This window comes from Balaenoptera ricei, chromosome 6 (assembly GCF_028023285.1).
Source record: "Balaenoptera ricei isolate mBalRic1 chromosome 6, mBalRic1.hap2, whole genome shotgun sequence".
In the NCBI taxonomy this organism is placed as follows: domain Eukaryota; kingdom Metazoa; phylum Chordata; class Mammalia; order Artiodactyla; family Balaenopteridae; genus Balaenoptera; species Balaenoptera ricei.
In genome coordinates, this window is record NC_082644.1 from 76233378 (window position 1) to 76256706 (window position 23329).

A 23329-nucleotide genomic window follows, 5' to 3' on the forward strand; every position below is an offset into this window, starting at 1 on the left:
AGGGAACTAGATCCCACATGCATGCCACAACTAAGGAGCCCGCCTGCCACAACTAAGACCCAGTGCAACTAACTAACTAACTAACTAAATAAATAAATAAAGCAAAAAAACCCAGTGTTTAGACTGTAGACTCTATTCTGGGAGTAGACATTAACATAATCTAAAACCAGAGTGCAGATTACTTACTATCTGAGAATAAGCTCAATGGTACCATTCATATACAAGAGCTGGTAGAAGTCTTTTTGTTTTATTTGTAGAGAGTATATAGTGAACACTAAAATCAAAACAACTCACCAATCCGAACAACGAATGCTTTCTAGAGATTTTGAGTTCTGCGCAGTTTGGTTAATACTCACTGCCAGGAGCAGACGATCTCTTTCGATTAAATCAGCCAACTTGTTTATTAGCCGTCCTCTCTCTGAAGCATCCATAGTACGCCATGGAGAGCCAATCTGAAAAGACTGTCTTGCGGCCTTTACTGCTTTGTCAACATCCTCCTGCAAGTCAAAGAATTCAATTCGTGGGCTAAATGTATTAGCAAATCCAGTGGCAATAACCCTATAAAATACACTAAAACTCCTCATAAGCTGTGTCTTCATCAGCTCAATTCCAGCATACTGTACAAACTCAACTACCATATATTGGAATTATACCTGCTGCCTACTCTTTGGAATGATGAGTACCACACACATAGCACATGCTTGACTTCCTAGAAGAGAAATATTATATTTTAATAGTTCCTATCATTGGCGTGCTTACCATATATCAGATAATGTTCTAATTGCTTTACACCTATTAACTCATTTAATTCTCAATAATTTTATGAGACAGATACGTTCCCCATTTTACAGATGAAGAAACTGATGCAAAGAGAAAGGGAAGATTTGCCCAAGGTCAATAGCTGAAAGTGGCTGAACTGTGTTTTAAAAGGAGCCCAGCTGACTGTAGAGTCTTTGCTCTTCACCACTACATTTTACTGCTTTGGTGATTGGTTTGTCAAAAGTTCCAGGGAAAGCTCAAGATCTAAAATAGTGAATATCTTCTTGGATCTCTCGTGACTTTATGGGCTGTGTATTCTCATGAAGAACCTACTGAAGGGTGAATAAGAACTATGTTTTGCTGTTGAAGAGTAAACATTATAAACATGTGCTCATTCCTCTTGTTCAGAGGGAAAAAGGCACAGAGGCAGCGGGTCTGGTATAGAGAAAGGGCGGTATATTACAACCTCTCATTTCCCAACTAGGTACAAAGAGTTCCTTTCAATCCCTAACTAGGTAAAGAAGTCAGTTTCTTATTATTAAGGCACTGCTTAAAATTACATTAATTCAAGCAAAAGTCAAATAATTGAGTAATTTCACACTCAGTCTTCTTGCCTTCACTCATGTGTCCTCACTCACACTCTTTTTTCTGAACTGGTTTATTCCTCCTGTTCTTTCCTAGTCTGCCTCAGTTAAATACTTTGCCTGGCCACTCATTCCCATAGATCTTTGTTCAGATCCCATTTGAGCGCCTATAGAATACATCTACTACAAAAATCACTACCTCTTCCATTACTACTCTATTTGTCTTTTTTCCTTCCTCCATCAAATCAGTTGCAAACACTTTAAAGGCATAGATTTTCCCAATCTTCTTTTGCTTATCAGTCTGGTCACTACATGGAGCTATATAAGCTCCACAAATCATGGTACCTCTTAGGCCAGTGGGTTGTCTTTTGTGCAGGAGCCATAGTTTCCTTAAAGAATCTGAAGGGAAAATTGTCCTAAATTTTTTTAAGTTGCTCAAATTAAGCTGAACCCATTCAACGATGATACCTTCCCCTTTGGGAGGCATGGATCTCAGATTAATATTCCCTGCCTTTGATTATATTCAGTCAAGAAGTCCCAAACTGGGAATTCCCTGGTGGTCCAGTGGTTAGGACTCCACACTTCCACTGCAGGGACACGGGTTTGATCCCTGGTCAGAGAACAAAGATCCCACATAGCGCCACCAAAAAAAAAAAGACGTCCCAAACTTACAAGTCTGCATATTAAAATACAAGAAAAGTAAATTATTTTTACATTATTTATCACCACACTAAGATGATCTTGGGCCAGGGGGATATTTTACAAGTATAATTTGGTCTGATTAAGTGATAATATTATCACAATACAGACTACAAGCAAACATTCTTTCACTGTAACCATCATACACTTGTGTATCTTTTCCTTTTTAAAAAAATTTTTTAATTTAATTTAATTTTTTTTTTATACAGCAGGTTCTTATTAGTCACTTGTGTATCTTACTGTCTAACTTTTGAGAGAATAGTGATTATATACAATAAAATACATGTATTCTTACTCTCCCTTCCTGAGAAATATATATTCAGTCATATTTTGGGCATTCAGTTAATCACATTGATTGCTTATATTTGGACATTGTTTTTTGCCATAGGTTCTCACCTTTTCCAAATTATATTGGAAGAGCACTGTTGAAAAAAATTAAAAAGCAAACCACAAGAATCTGAAATTGCCAGGATGATCTGTGGATACCACAGCTTATAAAATACATGCTGCTCTGTGTTTGCAAAGGTCTGTGTGACACAGCTTTCATTTGGACCCTTCTGCTTAGTGTTCCATCATCAGCCTTAGCCAAATATGGTTTATCATAGGCATCCTGGCCTCTCAAAGGGATATGGAATAATTGGCTTCAAGACAAGTAACTCTGCCATATGGAAAGTATGTTCCTGGAGAATGCTGCTATAAATAAAGATGTGTTTGTGGTTATATCCTTTGGATCATACTCCTCCTTTTCTCATATATTTTATCTTGCTGGCACAGAAATAGAATAATGGTAGTTAACATATAGGTCTGGAACAAAACAACCCTGATCTGAATTCTGGTTCCTCACCTATTAGCTATGTAAGCTTTGAAGCATCCATCTATTCGTTCATCCATCTATCTAAAGATTTGCTAAACACTCTATTCTGTAGCATTCTTATCATCAGGCTGCTAACGATAAAGTAGTGAAGTAAAGAGACTGGCCTTTTGAAAATTCCAATTGTGTGGGAGAAACATACAACCAAATAATCACATCATTATTATAAACCATGAGAAATATTCTGAAGTGAACTATATTGTGATATGACTTCTCTCACCTTTGGTTTTCTTATCTCTAAAATAGGGATAATTGACCTCATGGAGTTGTGTTGAAGATTGAATAAGGTGACACTTGAAATACATTTTCTGTGACAGCCATTATGTTAAGTGTTCATTAAATGGTAGTAAGTGCTATTGGAATCAGAGCAGTCAAAACAACCTTAAAATAACTATCAGCAGTTGTAGTGTGTTTTAATCCTTCCTTTCAGTTTTCACTGCCCTGTATTATTTTAGGCTGTCGTTATCTCGTATTGTTGCTAGCCTTCCTAAGTCCATTTTCTTCTCTCCCCAAACTGTCTTGCCTATTGCTACCAGGCTAATCTTCCTCAAATAATTTGACCTTATCACTTTCCCTTTCCAATATTTGCAAATGCTCCCTTTGCCCACTGTCCTTAGGTCAGACTTCTCTTTCTGATTTTCAAAGCCTAGCATTTTGGGGCCCTACTTCACCTACTCAAACTTGTGCTCACATTTTTTTCTACTCTGTCTGGCCCAACTACTTCTCACCTTTGCTCCTATAATTCTCCTCGCCTAGAATGTTCTACCAGCACACCCCTTTCCTTTCAAAATCCTACATATTCTTTAAGACCCAGCTCAAATATCACAACCTACCTAAACCCTTGCCAGACTAATCCAGCTTGATAATAGCTACTAGTTAAGAGCTTACTAAGTTCCTGGCGCTATGCTAAACCCTTTATAACCCCACAGTTACTGCTGTAGTTAAGCATCACAGACCTCGTTTTATAGGACATGAAATCTAGCAGATAGTAGAACCAAACTTTAGTCCCAAATCTGACTCCAAAATCCAGTTGTATAGCTCTTCAAGGCTATCCTGATAATGATCTCATTTGCAATGAATACTCACTGCTATCTCTATTATAAGCTATAATACTTCTTACTATTTGGGTCTACAATAGGCAGGTTATAAATATTTAATAAGTTTATTATGCATCTTATAAACTCATTATGTTACATTGATTTCATATAAGGGTGCTCCTTATATAAATAATTTTCTTATATTGATATTTACAAAATAATTCATATCTTAATTGATTCCATTATATAACAAAGCTTTTACATTAACCAAAACTATTAGGCATAAGGGGTTTTTGTAAATTATTATTATTATTATTTTTATTCCAAGATGACTATTTCTTGGATTTTTAATCCAGGACTAGCATTTCCAAGGACATAATTTTTTAACTAACTAGAAAACAATATGATACCATTAACTCAGATTTTCTACCATCAGTAATACTTTTACCTTATAGTGTTTAAAATGTTCCTTTTTTGAAGTAAGGGACCACAAGTTGAAGAGATGAAATTAAGGAAGGACTGAACTCTTCCATCCCTCCCAGACCGTGCATTTCCATATTAAATTTGTTCAGATTTGGAGAAAGTAGTTATCAGACCAGTTTTACACCTGTCATAGGCACTTACTTTAATGGACATTTACTTTTATCCCCACCAATTATTTGTTAGGTCATGCTTTAGTATTAAAAGCAGTTTTCAGGATTAGTCAATATAGCCCAAAAGAGCCACTGAAGTGAAAAGAAAACAGTTCCCACCCCCATCTGTGCTTTTCTTTGTAACCTGCATTTGTTCTTGCCCTTCCTCCTTTCTTTATAGTACCATTGAAAGGCGGTATGTAGCCCATTGTTAGCTCCATTCTACTCATCAATTAAATCCTTAAAACCTCTTGGCTCATTATCTAAAGAGTCAGTTCCAGAATATTAGGTTTACTGTGACCATGTAATTTACTAGATTTGTACCTTTCACTAAGCAACGTTGGAAGTTACTATACATTTGTCAGCAGAATTGTAAGAACAGCAATAATTATTTTAAAACAAATGCTGGTAGATCATTTCAAAAAAGAATATGACGACAAGAGCACTGGATTTTAAGCAAACAGTTGCTTACTATGGACAGTTTATACCATAAACAATCTAACTTGAGAGATCAAGTATCCAGCCAACTCCATTAGCATGGTGACCTGATTTGAAGCTTTGCTGGACTTTAATGAATGTTTTTAAACCACATTTGCACAGACAGTTCTGCCCTACTAAGAGCAGGATTAATTGTCAATAAGCAGAGAGCAAATAGATATCAAATATTTCTAAAGCTTCAGGTGTGATCATCAGCTTTCCCTCACTACACTTTAGGAAGAGTGTAAATCTCACCAATGATACCAAGAAAAGTCTTCAGATTGCCTGACAAGATTTCACCTGGAATTCCAGGCACAGATTTGTTTTACTGAGGAAACTAATCTCAGAAGCTAGTGGCAAAGCGAGATGTCCAAGGCCCAAGAGCTAAAGCATCAAGAATTGTTTTTTTCTTTCGTTAATGCAAACTGCACACAGTTCTGCAGTCTCCCTCCTGAGTGGCATTTATACCTCTGGAGAGAAAGCGTAGGCAGCTGTCAGGGGCTCAACTCTGCCCTCATCTTGTCCTTTATTGCTTTTCCCACCTCTTCAGCATTGTCAGAGCCACTCAAGCAACTAGAAGGACATTTGAGGTCACGTAATGCTGGGTAGACCTCTAGAAGTCTCTGATAAAAACTATTCTTCTTTATTGAATGTGAAGAATCAATTTTTCTCTTATTTCTGGGAATGGCTAATAGGACCCAGGGTTCTGGATTTCCTAGAGCACATTGCTAGGGATCATCAGTATTTTTCTGCCTAAGTTTGGTCTTGTGCCATTTCGTAGAGATGCAGAGTGATTATCATAGCACAGTTTCCAATCATCAACTTTCTTACCTGTCAAAACCCATGCTTCCTATTAAATGCTAACACCTGAGAGGAGATACAACTTACGGTTTAATACATTAGTTCAGTGGTTCTCAAAGTGTGTTCCCCTACCCTCACCCCAAACGGCAGCATCGGCATCAGCTAAGAATTTGTCAGAAATGCAAATGCTCAGGTCTCACTCTAGAATTATTGAAACAAACTCAGGGTGGGAGGGGTCCAGGGATCTGTGTTTAACAAGCCTTCCAAGAAGTTCTAAAGCACCAAAATTTCAAGAATCACTGCTTTTAGTCAATAGTCATTTTAGTACTAGATTCCTAAGGTAAGGTGTATGAGGTATATGGAAACAAAGCTTGATGAAGGAGAAAATGATTTCATTTATCCATTATCTATAGGGTGTTGGATACCATGGGCATAAAGGTGAGATGTAATGTCAATCTCTACAAGAAGCATATTGTCTCAGACAAATTAACCAATAAGCAGTAAAACACAAGGGTTAGAATATAAGTATAAGTGATGTTCTGTAATGACATAGAAGAGAGCAATTCTACCTGCGAAGGTTAGAGAAGACTTTAAAGAAGTGTAATACCTATAATGATTGAGGCTACATTATATGCCTGGCACTGTTAAAACACTACGTATTTTCTTATTTAAGCTCCCCCAAGTTTTTCCTATCTCCCTGTTCTGCACAAAAAGGAACAGGAGCTCAAAGAGGGTAAATGGTCAATGCAAATGTGGAACTTCTGTGCCCTTACCACAGATGGTGACTTGAACTAGGTCCCAAGGACTGCACTGTGGCTGTGGCCCAGAGGCAGCGATCAACATGCAATGTTTGGGGTATGGTACTGGGCACCATAAGCTTGGAACTCTTACCTTGATGAGGAAAACTGGAAGCCAGAAACGAAGGGTTTTTTTCTTCCCCCCCAGAGGCAATGAGAAGCCCTTGAAGAATTTATGCACGGGTGAACTCTGGTATATAGAAAGTGAAATCTGAAAGCAGGTGACATGTGTCTCCATTCTATGTTGCTTTTACTTCTCAAGCTGTTGACCTCTCTGTCTAAACTCTGCATCCTTGCCCCTCAAGGCATGGGTCTTATTTCTTCTGATAACACTGCAACCTGAATCCAGGGCCTTTCCTAAATCCCAAAGAGCCCCTCAGGTCTATCACTATTTTCAAATAGGTTTGCAAGGTGTAATACCTTGAGATTAGTTGATTGGGAAGAAGATAGCAAAAGAATGGAGACAGAACAGGAACATATGATTGCTACCATGAACTGAACATAGTGTCGAAAGTAGTATTATCCTTGGATTTTGCTGACTTCATCTTCCAATAAGTAGTCTTTTCATGCAGCAAAATATTTTACCTCTTTATATCTTACATGACAGAAATTAAAAGCTTGATAACATCTGGACAGCTAAAGACCAGAAAAATCATTTCAAATTAGACCATATGCTTTTTAAGGTATGTGTTCAGATAAATATTCTGAAGGCTTTTATACTCTCTTCACTCCCTGGCCTATTTAATATTACCCTCTCTTTTATAATGATCACAAGGTAAGGCAGTAGCCCTGCCAGACACAGGCTCCGGGGACAGAAGCACAGCAGCTGAACGCTGATTTCATTATTTATTAGCAATATTTTCTTGAGTAAATTACTCAACCTTTTCATTCTGCTGTTTCATCATCATTTGTAAAAGTGGCTAACAGCAGTACGTAGGGTTGCTTTGTGTATTAAATTTTTTTTTAATTTGTATTAAAAATTATCATTATAAAAGTTAACTTTTGTTGTTAGTATTATTAGCTAGCAAGCAACAACACTTAATTTGTGATTCAATTTACATCACTTTAAAATTCAATTTTTAAGGTACTGATCAATATAAATTCAATGATTTTTAATGAAATAACTAGGCAATGTATCATCACAAAAGTCCTATATTAAGATTTTTTAGTTTTCTTTTGCAACTTAAAAAATTTTGTATGAATAAAGGATATCTCTGCTTTTTAAATGCATGACCACTCACTTCATATGCAGTCTATTTGTGCAATAAATACAGACACTATTTGAATTGAAAAGCAAGGAAAATAATATGCAAAGAGTCACCACACCCAGAAGCTCAAGCACAGGCTCATCATCATTGCATGACTAGTGAGCACCCATTATGTACCAAGAACATTTCCCCGGATGCCCTGGAAACCATGTTTTCATGTTTCATGACATGTCTATTTGAACATGGAAGGAGGTTGGGAGCTCAGAATGGTGGCATAAAATGGAACTAGTGTTATAAAACTTACCTTATCTCCTTCTTCTACCTCACACAGTTTCTCCTCAGTTGCAGGATTAAAGACCGGAAATTTCTTGCCACTCACTGAACTATGCCATTCATTGTTTATGAAGATCTGCAGAAGAGGAGAAAAGGTAAATAAAAAGGTATTTAAGGGCAGAGTCAAGATGGTGGTGTAGGAAGACATGGAGTTAGCATCTCCCCACAACTAGGGTGACTGCCAGCTGCTGGTGGGGGACTCTGACGCCCAAGGAGACGGGAGGAACCCCAGAGTGAACCGGTAGGATGTAGGGGGACTGAGAGGGGAGGAGAAGTGGAGGCCAGACAGGATCGGTGCCCCTTAGACGGGGGAGATCAGGAGAGGCAGGAGGGAGGGACTCTCCGGGAAGAGCGGGAGAGGAGCGGAGGGCGATTGCCTGGCCCACTCGGCCGGGGAGCCTGCTGAGCTCCTAAGCTGATCCCCTGCCCTCCAAAGACCCCTCCAGGCCGTGTGTGTCCTTGGGGGCATAGGCTCAGAGAGATCAGGAGAGGCAGGCGGGAGGTGCCCTCCCGGAACCCAGACCAGAGGAGCAGTAGAGGAGAGGAGGGCATTTGCCCCGCCCACTCGAGCCCAGGAAGCCTGCTGGACTCCCAGGTGAGGTCCCCTGGCCTCTGAGACCGGGGCGGGGAGGGCACGCCTGTGCGCCTTCTGTTTCTTGAGCCTAAGCCCCACCCTCCCATGCCCCCAGGGCCTTTTCCAGCCCTGTGGGTCCTGAGCATTGGCCCCGCCCACCATCCAAACCTCACCCTTGCTTAGGCCCCACCCTCCACAGCCAAGGCCTTCCCCCCCTTTTTTTTTTCTTTTCCCTCCTCCTCTTTTTTACTATTGTGGTACTATGTACCTTCCAGTTGTTGATTCATCTATATTTTTATCTTTACATTCTTTCTAACATATCTGTTAGTTTCCTAGTCTAATTTTATTTTTTACTTTGTTATTGTTTTTTTGGTTTTTTTTTTTTGCAACCCCACGTGGCTTGAGGGATCTTGGTTCACAGAGCCCAGGGTCGGGTGGAAGCTCCTGCAGTGGGAGCTCTGAGTCCAAACCACTGGACTAACAGAGAACCTCAGACCCCAGGGAATATATTCATCAGAGTGGAGTCTCACAGAGGTCCTCATCTCAGCACCAAGACCCAGCTCTACTCAATAGCCTACAAACTACAGTGTTGGAAGCCTCAGGCCAAACAACCAGTAAAACAGGAACACAATCCCACTCATAAAAAAAAAAAAAGATGAGATGGCAAAATAATGTCACAGATGAAGGAGCAAGGTGAAAACCTACAAGACCAAATAAATAAAGAGGAAAGAGGCAATCTACTGGAAAAAGAATTCAGAGTAATGATAGTAAAGATGATCCAGAATCTCAGAAATAGAATGGAAGCATGGATTGAGAAAATATGAGAAATGTTTAACAAAGATCTAGAAGAACTAAAGAACAAACAAACAGAGATGAACAACACAAAACCTGAAATGAAAAATACACTAGAAGGAATCAATAACAGAATAACTGAGGCAGAAGAATGAATAAGTGAGCAGAAAGACAAAATGGTGGAAATAACTGCCAAGGAGCAGAATAAAGAAAAAAGAATGAAAAGAATTGAAGACAATCTCAGAGACCTCTGGGACAACATTAAATGCACCAACATTTGAATTATAGGGGTCCCAGAAGAAGAAGAGAAAAAGAAAGGGTCTGAGAAAATATTTGAAGAGATTATAGTGGAAAACTTCCCTAACATGGGAAAGGAAATAGTCACCCAAGTCCAGGAAGCACAGAGAGTCCCATACAGGATAAACCCTAGGAAAAACACACCAAGACACATATTAATCAAACTAACAAAAATTAAATTCAAAGAAAAAATATTAAAAGCAGCAAGGGAAAAACAAAAAATAACATACAAAGGAATCCCCATAAGGTTGTCAGCTGATTTTTCAGTGGAAACTCTGCAGGCCAGAAGGGAGTGGCAGGATATACTTAAAGTGATGAAAGCGAAAAACCTACAACCAAGATTACCCAGCAAGGATGTCATTCAGATTCGATGGAGAAATTAAAAGCTTTTCAGACAAGCAAAAGCTAAGAGAATTCAGCACCACCAAACCAGCTTTACAACAAATGTTAAAGAAACTTCTCTAAGCAGTAAACACAAGAGAAGAACAAGACCCACAAAAATAAACCCAAAACAAGTAAGAAAATGGTAATAGGAACATACATATCAATAATAACCTTGACTGTAAATGGATTAAGTGCTCCAACCAAAAGACACAGGATTGCTGAATGGATACAAAAACAAGACCCATCTATATGCTGTCTACAAGAGACCCACTTCAGACCTAGGGACACATACAGACTGAAAGTGAGGGGATGGAAAAAGATATTCCATGCAAATGGAAATCAAAAGAAAGCTGGAGTAGCAATACTCGTATCAGATAAAATAGACTTTAAAATAAAGACTGTTACAAGAGATAAGGAGGGACACTACATAATGATCAAAGGATCAATCCAAGAAGAAGATATAACAATTATAAATGTTTATGCACCCAACATAGGAGAAATTCAATACATAAAGAAAATGCTAACAACCATGAAAGGAGAAATCAACAGTAACACAATAATAGTAGGGGACTTTAACACCCCAATTACACCAATGGACAGATCATCCAAACAGAAAATAAATAAGGAAACACAAGCTTTAAATGACACAAGACCAGATAGATCTAACTGATATTTATAGAACATTCCACCGAAAAGTGACAGAATACACTTTCTTCTCAAGTGCACACAAACATTCTCCAGGACACATCACATCTTGGGTCACAAATCAAGCCTCGGAAAATGTAAGAAAATTGAAATTGTATCAAGCATCTATTCTGACCACAATGCTATGAGATTGGAAATCAATTACAGGGAAAAAAACCGTAAGAAACAAAAATACATGGAGGCTAAACAGTGTGCTACTAAATAATCAAGAGATCTCTGAAGAAATCAAAGAAGAAACAAAGAAATACATAGAAACAAATGACAACAAAAACACGAAGACCCAAAACCTATGGGATGAAGCAAAGGCAGTTCTAAGAGGGAAGTTTACAGCAATTCAATCTCACCTCAAGAAGCAAGAAAAATCTCAAATAAACAATCTAATGCTACACTTAATCACTAGAGAAAGAAGAACAAAGAGAACCCAAAGTCAGTAGAAGGAAAGAAATCATAAAGATCAGAGCAGAAATAAACGAAATAGAAACAAAGAAAACAATTGCAAAGATCAATAAAACTAAAAGCTGGTTCTTTGAGAAGATAAACAAAATTGATAAACCCTTAGCCAGACTCATCAAGAAAAAAAGGGAGAGGATGCAAATCACTAAAATTAGAAATGAAAAAGGAGAAATCACAACTGGCACTGCAGAAATACAAAGGATTATGAGAGACTACTACATACAATTATATGCCAATAAAATGGAGAACCACAAAGAAATGGACAAATTCTTGGAAAGGTACAATTTTCCAAGACAGAACCAGGAAGAATTAGAAAATATAAACAACCTATCACAAGTAATGAAATTGAAACCATAATTAAACATCTTCCAACAAACAAAAGTCCAGGAACAGATGGCTTCACAGGCGAATTCTATCAAACACTTAGAGAAAAGCTAACACTGATCCTTCTCAAACTCTTCCAAAAAATTGCAGAGGGAGAAACACTCCCAAATTCATTCTATGAAGCCACCATCACCCTGATTCCAAAACCAGACAAAGATGTCACAAAGAAAACTACAGGCCAATATCACTGATGAACATAGATGCAAAAATCCTCAACAAAATACTAGCAAACAGAATCCAACAACACAGTAAAAGGATCATACATCATGATCAAGTGGCATTTATCCCAGGGATGCACGGATTTGTCAATATATGCAAATCAATCAGTGTGATACACCATATTAACAAACTGCAGAATAAAAATCATATGATCATCTCAATAGATGCAGAAAAAGCTTTTGACAAAATTCAACACCCATTTATGATAAAAACTCTCCAGATAGTGGGCATAGAGGGAAACTACCTCAACATAATAAAGGCCATATATGACAAACCCACAGCAAGCATCATACTCAATGGTGAAAAACTAAAAGCATTTCCACTAAGATCAGGAATAAGACAAGTATGTCCACTCTCACCACTCTTATTCAACAAGGTTTTGGAAGTCCTAGCCATGGCAATCAGAGAAGAAAAAGAAATAAAAGGAATACAAATTGGAAAAGAAAAAGTAAAATTGTCACTGTTTGCAGGTGACATGATTTTCTATACATAGAAATTCCTAAAGACGCCACCAGAAAACTACTAGAACTAATGAATGAATTTGGTAAGGTTGTAGGATACAAAATTAATGCACAGAAATCTCTGGCTTTCCTATACACCAACAACGAAAACTCAGAAATAGAAATTAAGTAAACACTCCCATTTACCATTGCAACAAAAAGAATAAAATACCTAGGAATAAACCTGCCTAAGGAGGCAAAAGACTTGTACTCAGAAAACTATAAAACACTGATGAAAGAAATCAAAGATGACATTAACAGATGGAGAAATATACCATGTTCTTGGATTGGAAAAATCAACATCGTGAAAATGTCTATACTACCCAAAGCAATCTACAGATTCAGTGCAATCCCTATCAAACTACCAATGGCATTCTCCACAGAATTAGAACAAAAAATCTTACAGTTCGTATGGAAACACAAAAGACCCCGAATAGCCAAAGCAATCTTGAGAAAGAAAAACAGAGTTGGAGGAATCACGCTCCCTGACTTCAAACTATACCACAAAGCTACAGTAATCAGGACAGTATGGTACTGGCACAAAAACAGAAATATAGATCAATAGTACGGGATAGAATGCCCAGAGATAAACCCATGCACCTATGGGCACCTAATTTATGACAAGGGAGGCAAGAACATACAGTGGAGAAAAGACAGCCTCTTCAATAAGTGGTGCTGGGAAAACTGGACAGCTACATGTAAAAGAATGAAATTAGAACACTCCCTAACACCATACACAAAAATAAACTCCAAATGGATTAAAGACTCAAATGTAAAACAGACACTATAAAACTTTTAGAGGAAAACATAGGAAAAACACTCTTTGACATAAATCGCAGCAAGATCTTTTTTGACCCATCTCCTAGAGTGACAGAAATAAAAAAAAAAACAAAAACAAATGGGACTTAAACTTAAAAGCCTTTGCACAGCAAAGGAAACCATAAACAAGACAAAAAGACAACCCTCAGAATGGGAGAAAATATTTGCAAATGAATCAACAGACAAAGGATTAATCTCCAAAATACACAAACAGCTCATGGAGCTCAATATCAAAAAGACAAACAACCCAATCCAAAAATGGGTGGAAGACCTAAACAGACATTTGACCAAGGAAGATACAGATGGCCAAGAGGCACATGATAAAATGCTCAACATCACTAATTATTAGAGACATGCAAATCAAAACTACAATGAGGTGTCACCTCATGCCAGTCAGAATGGCCATTATCAAAAAAGCTAGAAACAATAAATGCTGGAAAGGGTGTGGTGAAAAGGGAACCCTCCTACACTGTTGGTGGGAATGTAAATTGATACAACCACTATGGAGATGAGTATGGAGGTTCCTTAAAAAACTAAAAATAGAATTACCATATGACACAGCAATCCCACTACTGGGCATATACCCTGAGAAAACCATAATTTAAAAAGAGTCATGTACCACAATGTTCATTGCAGCACTATTTACAATAGCCAGGACATGGAACCAACCTAAATGTCCATCAACAGATGAACGGATAAAGAAGATGTGGCACATATATACAATGGAATATTACTCAGCCATAACAAGAAACAAAATTGAGTTATTTGTAGTGAGGTGGATGGACCTAGAGTCTCTCAGGCAGAGTGAAGTTAGTCAAAAAGAAAAAAACAAATACCATGTGCTAACACATATACATGGAATCTAAAAAAAAAACAAAAAAAATGGTACTGATGAACGTAGTTGCAGGGCAGGAATAAAGAGGTAGGCATAGAGAATGGACTTGAGGACATGGGGTGGGAGGGTGAAGCTGGGGTGAAGTGAGAGTAGCATCGACATATATACTCTACCGAATGTAAAATAGTTGGCTGGTGAGAAGCAGCAGCATAGCACAGGGAGATCAGCTCAGTGCTTTGCGATGACCTAAAGGGGTGGCATAGGGAGGATGAGAGGGAAGCTCAAGAGGGAGGGGATATGGGGACATGTGTATGCATATGGCTGATTCGCTTTTTTGTGCAATAGAAACTAACATGGTATTATGAAGCAGTTATACTCCAATAAAGATCTATTTTTTAAAAAAGCATTTAAATATGCAGCAAATTTCGGAAGCTCTTTATAAACTTAAACTAAAGCACTACAGAATGCATAGGTGAAGCCAATGTTACAACCTCACCTCCCTCACCTACCTGCCCCCTCCAAGAATATTTTAGCTGTTTAAGACATTTTACACATACATTCACAGATACACACACACGCATGCACACATACACACACTAAAATAAGGTAATACTTTAAAATTTCACTAAGATATGAGGTCATTTAAAGAATAGAAAATACAGACTGGAGAAGGCAATCTAGAAAAAGATGCTGTTATCTGAAATAGCCATAAATTTGAGGTAAGAGCGAAGGCTTGAGTGGGCTTGATCTTTATGAATCACTGTCTATTTTCTACTTCAGATTCTGAACATGTTCATTTTGGGCTACTGGTGATTTGGTATCATAAGTGACTATTTTCTGATCCTTTATTTTACTGTCTTGAAAGTAGCCTGAGGGAGGATTTTAAAAGAAGATTGCTTAGAAAAAAATTGGCTAGTGACATTTTTTCATCGACTTTTTAAAGGCATAAGGGTTTCATTCTCCTTTTTAAAAGATTATCTAATAAATTATTTGTCCTCATTTGAAATCAGGTACTAGATTTCTTAGTGCTATCTATGAGAAAGAGACCTGCATCTAAAGAAACAGAAGGATCTAGAAAATAATGGAATTTTGTTTTTTGTACACAATAAAAAAATAAGAATATTAAAAAGTGTTAGTATGTCATCATTTTAAAAGTCTGAGTTTCAACTTTTGCAGCCCTGAGTTTGCATTTCATTATGGAAATTAACAGAGTTTTGATATTCATCTTTTCATAGAATAAAAACATTTGATGAGGCCAAATTAAGAAGTACTACTTATGTGATGAATAAAGTTATGTTTGTCTGTTTTTCTGGTTTATCCTCAGAATAAAAAATTCCCAGCCGAAGTGTCCAAGGTGTGCGACACAATCCCAGTCCTCAAGTGACCTTAACCTCAGTAAAGAACTCTTAAATAAATAACTTAAAATTGAATCAAAGGACCTAGAATCCAGTAGCTACATATGGGTAAGATCTATAATATTCTGCACGTGAGTACACTCTGATATTTTGATTTGCTAAAAAACAAGGGGAAGGATAAGTCTCCTTCTTTGCCTGTTCCTGCCAATATAACCTATGTATTTGGAGGCGTTCAAAAGAATTGTGGTGCTAGCCTGGAACTGACAGGAAAAAGATGTGGGCGTGAAAAAATAAAGGGGGAGGGGTGCAAAGCAGTTCAGATAAAGAGACTAGATGTCCAAAGACACATACATGGAGGTTTGAGAAAGATAGAGGTATCAAGAAAATCCTTGTTTCTCTGATAGGGTAATGGAATACAGACGAAGAGCATAAAACTCCTCTTAGCCTCCAAAAAAAAAAAAAAATATTGGCATCTTAGTTCAACTTGAAGGAAGATAAATTCAGATTAAAACTACTGACTTGCTCAACGTCTCTTGGAGTGAATCAGCATTCTAGCTATCAAAAACACATTTTATGGAATCCTGTAATTACTCTTTTTTTTTTTTTTTGTAATTACTCTTAAAGAGTATTCTCTTTCATGCGTCTTTAGCCTTTACCTCTTATTTTTCCCCACGTGGGATCGCTGGGAAGCACCTCAATCTAAGTGTCCCAAGTTCAGCTCACTGTCATCTCTAGCTTTATGCTGCTCTCACCTCAAACTAAGGTTCTAAAACTTGCTCTTGCATTCTCTCTCTTACATGCACACACACTTTCCCTCTTCTGTTAATGGCACACAAAATCCCTACTCATCCTTTTGTATCACTATGTTTTATACTATCATAAAAAAGCTTTTCCCTGTTCTCCCTGCCCCCCACCTCTGCCTAATTGAAATTTAATTTTTACCGTTAACATAATCTTCCTAAGCCAGGCCAGCTGAAATTTTGTCCCCTCCTCAGAACACTTAGGTGGTTCTCCATTCTCAAACTACTGAGCATGGCATTTGAGGTGTCTTATGGTTTGGCCCCAATGTCCTTTTTTAACCTTTTATCCCACTCTTTCCTCAATTTACCCTTTATTTCAGCCTCATTCTACTGTCTCAAATACCATGGATTTTTTTTCTCCTCCATACCTTGATTCATGCTGTTCCTCAGACTGGAGTTTCAATATTTTCTTCTCCTCGTACTTCAAACTCCTTTAAAATGTCATTTCCTCATGAAGATTTCACTAGTCTGTCCAATTGGATTTAACCTCTTTTTTTCTCTTTCCTAACATAGCATTTTAATATCCTACTATTAAATTACTTATTATGTTCTGTTTTGAATTAAAGCTCGCTATCTACATATCAGCTCATCAAATTATAAACAGAAAACTAAAGACATCATGGTACTTGCTCTAGATTCTTGAGCTAGCCTTGCAAAACTTGATTCAGATTCACTCACAGATGTCTAATTCTGCCTCTTCTCTGCCCTAAAGATAGTATCCCCTCCTCCAACTTTATATCTCTAAACTAAGAGAGCACAAAGTCTCACCCTGTCAGAGATATGCCCAGCATTCCACCCTTCCACAGTATAATTTCACCAAAACTCTCATAAAAAGAAGAGACAGAATGTAATATAATATAATATATATCAAAATATAATATATATCAAAATATAATAATATTTTGATAGGCCTGTGGTGAAGCTTTCCAGCTCCCACCTAAGTCCTCTCACCCTGATAATTTGTGGTTTCAACTTTTCAATAATACGCTCTCAATATATTATAACTTACTTTAATCCCTTCATACAATCTCTTTTGGTGAAAGAACCATTACAATATGTATGTGCCATCTACTTTCATTATCAGGCTCTTGCATTTAAACTGTACATAAAACTCCCCTTTCAGATTAAAGTCAGTGAATATTTTGTAAATGAGCATTAGAGTAAGAATACAAATTTATCTGTCAGCCTCCAGGCAACTGAAGAGATCAGTTGTAGATGATCCCAAATTACCAGCAGCTAGTCTGCATTATTCAGTTTTAACCTTTAATAAAGGAAAACACAGTGAACTTAATTTTTGTGTGAATTTGTGCTTACACTCACACAATCCCAAATGGTCACTTTTCTTTTATCAGAAAAGTGTTTGTCAAATAATGTGTAGATACCTGAGAAATACTCTGTAAGGTCATATGGAAACATGGAAGATGAGTGAGCTATGGCCCCTGCTTCCAAGTGGTTTATGATCTAAGAGGAGAGTATATTTATATCAAGGTCAGCCAGTAAAGAATTAAAGACTGTAGAGTACAATGACCAAAGCAGTGCTTTAGTCAGTAAATTGCAGAGTGAAACTCATGGAAGAGAGGAGCATGGGCTGGAAGAATGCAATCTGGAAGATAGGGTTGGTAGAACAAAAGGAAAACAAGGGGCAGAAGGAGGGAACCCTCTTGGGGTATTTGGAACACAGTAGAGAGATCAGCCCCAGGCAGAGGGTTCCAGTGTAAACAAGTCTTAGATAAGTTCCAACAGTGAAAATGAAGCCAGTGTGTGGTGGATCTTGATACCTGAGTGACTCTATTCTGGATGTCATAAGGGAGGGACAGGATCAAATGGATGTTTTAGGAATATTGATTTTAATGTACCCAAAATGGAGTTGAAGAGCACAAACAGTCCAGGGGATTTGCCTGGAGACCACTTTAACATTCCAGGCATGACGTCTTAAGGCTTTAGAGGAGAATGACATAGCAGTATAGTCTGCAAATTATGAATGATACACATTCTCCCCCAAAGAGCGGCCTTGCAGCGTAAAAACAAAACTCAGCACAGATAATGAGATGAAAGAGTCAAGCGTTGTACCATCTTTTTTTTCCCCTGAGCTGTGGAGAAGTTATTGATAGGGACTATCTTAATCATCTTTTTTTCTGTTTTAATTTTATTGGGTTTATATTTGCCTTCCAGCTAACTGTGTGACTGAATATTTTTGAATAACCATCCTTCCTACAGTTATATAAAATGGTTATATGGAGATGTGTAGGTTAATGAATGTTTATTATAATGATTATGAAACCTATTTTAGGCCTGTTGAAATGATCTATCATGGTTACAACCTCATTTTCCATTTGCTGATTGCCTTTAGCAAGTTTAGGGGGAAAAGGATCATGCTATAAAAGTAAAAAAAAAAAAATTATTAGATCCTATTTAACCATTATGTTAACTATATTCTAATTATGAATTTTGGACTCAGGATAATATATATGTGCAGTAGACTCAACTTAAAGTCCACAATATTGATGGGAAATTATAGATGCCTATTCATACTCTTAAACTTCAAGTGCTTCTTATTTGGGGAAACAATCAATGGAAATGTTGAAGCAACTTAAAAATTGATTTTTACTCTTTCAGTTTTAGATATGTCAGATTGTAAGAGATGCATTACATAACCTTTGATAAAAAAAAAAAAAGCAGCTGTTTCCTGAATGTAGTTTAGTGTCCAACAATAAATCATAATTTTGAAGGAAAAAAAGGTTTTCCTGAGGAAAAGTTATTATATCTTAGTGTGTTTAGTATAAAGCTACAATTCTAAATAAATAAGCACTTTCTTCAAAATATGTCTGGCTTAGATCAAGTTAGGTTTGACTAATAGGCAAATAAAACCTATTAGCCTTATCTGTTGATATGAGATTTTTGGAACCTGTCGGCTCCCTCCAACGGTCACTCGGGTAGCCCTAAATTCACATTATCTCTGTAGGACTGCAACCTGGCCAGCGGCTCCAGATGCCGTAAGAGAAGCCAGTGCTTTCTTGGTGGCAGAGAGATTTTAACAGATTTCACATTTTCAACGTACAAAGAATTTCTTTTCAGTCATGCCAAGAGTGAGGAAGTTTGATGAGATTCTCCATTTTATGTCACCTGTGTGAAATTCCAAACCTGAGAGCCTGGGTCTCGGGCATGTGAAGCGATGGGTACTGTTGTAAACTTATAGGAAGTGACGGATGATGTAAATGTGTAAACTTTTCTCAGCATTAGGAACCTAAAAAGCACCAAAGACCCTGAGGGTGGGGAGTGGGGGCAGGGAGAAAGAACAAGATGGGGGTTCAATAATAAGAGAGACTGAACAAAGGTCAGGTGTTAAACATTTAAAAGAATCAAAGCTAGATCTCTGGCAACTGCTTTCAACCCAAAGCTGAGGCTGCAAAGCAAAATGTTGAGACTCAAAGTAAAAAAGTCTAAAAGGAAATTAAGGAGGAAATAACAGATGGCAAGAAAATACTTAACTGCAGTCAAAAGAATGAAAACAAAATGAGGGGGTGACCAAAAGAAAAGTAGGAGAAATAAAATTTTCCTTTCATTTCTGTTTTATATTATAGTCTGAGTTCAGTAACATGAATGTATACTCTATTCTTTCTTGTTCTTTGAAAAACCTTTCAGCCTTTTCAATTCAATTAGGGGAAAAGAAAAGATGCTAAAGCATTTCTGTTGTGAGCCACAACTTCATTTTGTCCCATAAATGACAAAAACACTCGTCGATAATTTCCATACATCATATATACCCTATATCAAAGAGGTAAGATGCAGAAGCACTAGAAAGTTCTGTATGTATTTAATATTTAACAGTTATCAAGACCCAATAAGATAATTGCTCGCATATAAGCTTTCTTCCTTCTAAAGAAAGTGCCAAATGGAGAGCATAATTCAGTTGTTTGATATTTGCATTCCTTTGACTTCTGAAAAAGTATTGGGAGAGCAGTGGAAATAGTTAATGGGATCTGGGTGAGGCAGGTAGCGGTTCAGGCAAAATTTTAAGAACTGTGCTGTTTGTGCAGACCCCCAGCCAAGAAATATACATTAACAATTCCAACATTACAATAAAGGCATCAGGTAGAGATATTATAACATCAGAAATCCAATATTAACAACACTTTACATACCTGGCAGGCAACGCCAGTGTTTGTGGGAACTTTTGACAGACACACACGCACACATACATATGCACGTGTGTATACTCTAAATAAATCAGTGTGATGAAATCCAGTTTACACAAATATTTACTTTTCTGATTTGTAGATTAGCAGTGGCTCTTCATTAAATGTTTAATTATGAAGCAATTATTGCTCCTGTTCTCTGGAACATGGCTCTATGTTGCCACTTAAATCTGGTAAATGTGTAATGCGTTTGACCACAATTATAATAGCATTATGAAAATACAAACCACGACCACCACCACCACCACCCCCCCCGCCCCCCCGCAAGCCATCTAATTGCTACTCTGAGACAGGTTTATGGCCATTTTATCAATGCCTGTATTCCCATGAGGGTTCTTTTTTGCTGATCTGGATTATATCATCCCATAGATTACCCATGCCATTTCAGAGGCACTAATCTAGCTTTGGGTTGCTCTTCAAATGAGTTGTTTCTCATACTCTTCAAGAGTTTTTCTCACCCCGCCCCCTTGGTCTGACAAGTAGTTAATGACAAATCCATTAGGTGAAGTCCAGTTTAAAGAAATCATGTGAACACTTGTAGTCCTGAGAGTCCTCATGAAATGGGAATAACACCCTCTTTTAGGGTATGTGCTGTTTACTTTAGGATTTTGTTGATTAGGTTTTCTTGAAGCCAGGCAGGTGCCAGAGAACAAAACAATTTGCCAAGACACTGTCTTCAGAGATGAGCTAAAATATTGCATTCTTAGAGAATGTTTATCTCCCAGGATCAAAATCAATAGTTGGTTTCATCACTGGTTTGTGGCCATGACATAGTTCCTGCTGGACTCAGGCACTAAAAGAGAAAGTAAGTGCTTCTGACCTGGCTGGGTGTGAGTGAGTTTCTGGGAGAAATAGGAAGTCAAGCCCCTAAGTAATTAGATGGTGATCACTGTAGATAAGTTATAAGGCTGACCCAAAACTTTTAGACAGTTGCTGCTGGTCAATGGACCATGCTTTGAGTAGCATCAGCAAAACCTGTAAGTCTGTTAGAGATGCAGAATTCCATACCTCACCTCATACCTACAGCATCAGAATCTGCATTTCAACGTGGTCTCTAAGTGAGGCACTTACACAATCAAATTTGAGATATACTGCTCTAGAGTATCTTCTTTCTATTAGTCCACATGTTTAGGGATCTAGTGTCCAAATCATCTCTCTTCTCTTATCATCCAAATTTCCATTCTCTCTATTGGAGTAAGGAATGCACGATACAAATTAAATAACAGGTGCAAAAACACTTGTTAGAGACGATCCAGTGAGATTCAAATACTATTTTTAGTATTTAGGAAAAATATGAAATCATGTGGAAAAGAATCAGATCTGAAATAAGATTCAGAATCCAGTTCATTCTGTGTTTGCTTCTTAAAAGCTGTGTGACCTTGGGCAAGTCACTTAAGCTGAGCTCAGATCCCTCAGCTCTAAAATGGGTCACAAGTAACATCTTCCCAGCTCCTTCCCGGTGGTTAATTATGAACTTCAGATGAAACCAGCAGATGAAAGTAGTTTTGAACTTTGACAAGCAGTGCAAGTATTTTTTCCACGTACATTGGCAACTGAAAATTTTTAGAATTCTAGGAGTCATCTTGGGAAGGAGAGGGTTAAAGAGAGCCTGGACCAAGGAGCTAATAAGTGCTGGGCACTTTCCACAAATTACCTCACTTAATTCTCACAGCCACTTTCCAAGGTAGTCATTATTATTCCCAATTTACAGACAAGGGAACTGAAACTCAGGGAGATTAGAAGCTTGGCCAAGGTCATACCATTAAATAAGTAGAAGAGCTAGAAATTGAAGCCGGGTTTATCTTGTTAAGCCACTGCACCTTGCAGCCATCCAGCTATTTGTTCAACTGCTTCCAAGCCAAAAGCAAACAAAATATTGCTTCAGTCAGAGGGGACTTAAAAAGATTTCCCAAATGAAAGCAGTGCCATGGCACAATCGTCTTTGTCTTCAACATAAGTCCTGTCCTGTTTTAAGCACCCCTCAGTGGTTTCCCTCAAATGAAATCCATCAGGCAGTCTGGCTGGAGCCTCCATCTCAAGTCTTATCTCATTCATGCTCTCTCTTCCTCACTTTATTCCGGCTATGTTTGCCTTTTGATAGTTCTTTGAATATACCCAACTCTTGTCCGCAGACGTCCCTGCACGTGTTATTACCTCTGGATCTTTGTTTCCCCACTTTCCATGGCCACCTTATGCTCTGCATCCCTCAGGTTCCCCTTAACTGTCCCCATCTTAAAGAGGCCTTCCCTGATACCTCATCCAAAGTAACCTCTTCCCCTCATATTGTCTCGGCTTTGTTTTCTTCTTTTTAGCATTTACCACAATTTGTGATTAAAGTATTTACTTACTTGCTTCCTTCCTTCCCACCCCACACCCTGCAGGAATATAAGCTCCATAAGGCAAGAATCATACTAGCTTTCTTATATCATAAGACCTAGCACAGAACAGTCATTCAATGATTTGTTAAATAAAGGGAGGTAAAATGGGAGAGAGGAAGGGAAAAAGGGAGAAATGAGTGAAGAGAGTGGAGTATTTGGAACTGCATGTGGCCTGAATTTGTTTGTTGTAAGAATTTAAAAGGAGATAATGGTAGGGGAAAAAAAAAACACTTTAAATTGTGCCTAGCACATAGTATTCAATGATTCATAACTCTTCTTTATCAAAAATATATCTTTAACCCACATGGGTTAAACAATAATACCAGAAATCTAGGAAAATATCTCCTCCTCTAACCAAAATGTATTATTTCCTGTGGGTTGAAGAAATGCAGTTCATGTAGAAATTGCACACCTATGTCAAAGTCCTCTGCATCATGGTC

The 23329-nt window shown here is 37.8% G+C and overlaps 1 protein-coding gene and 1 long non-coding RNA gene across 4 annotated transcripts in view; one reads left to right on the forward strand and one right to left on the reverse strand.

The window, feature by feature from the left end:
- Window positions 1-23329, reverse strand: part of ALDH1A1 (aldehyde dehydrogenase 1 family member A1) — a 54471-nt gene that overhangs the window by 27266 nt on the left and 3876 nt on the right. The window contains exons 2-3 of the mRNA XM_059924920.1: window positions 8170-8274; window positions 357-497 (exon numbers count right to left, since the gene is read on the reverse strand). Coding sequence (XP_059780903.1) covers window positions 357-497; window positions 8170-8274 — 246 coding nt within the window. The remainder of the gene's footprint in view (window positions 1-356; window positions 498-8169; window positions 8275-23329) is intronic.
- LOC132367117 (uncharacterized) overlaps window positions 8202-23329 on the forward strand; it is a 71003-nt gene continuing 55875 nt past the window's right edge. For all 3 annotated transcript variants that reach the window (XR_009503688.1, XR_009503686.1, XR_009503687.1), the window contains exons 1-2: window positions 8202-8293; window positions 15485-15623. This is a non-coding gene — a long non-coding RNA (uncharacterized LOC132367117). The remainder of the gene's footprint in view (window positions 8294-15484; window positions 15624-23329) is intronic.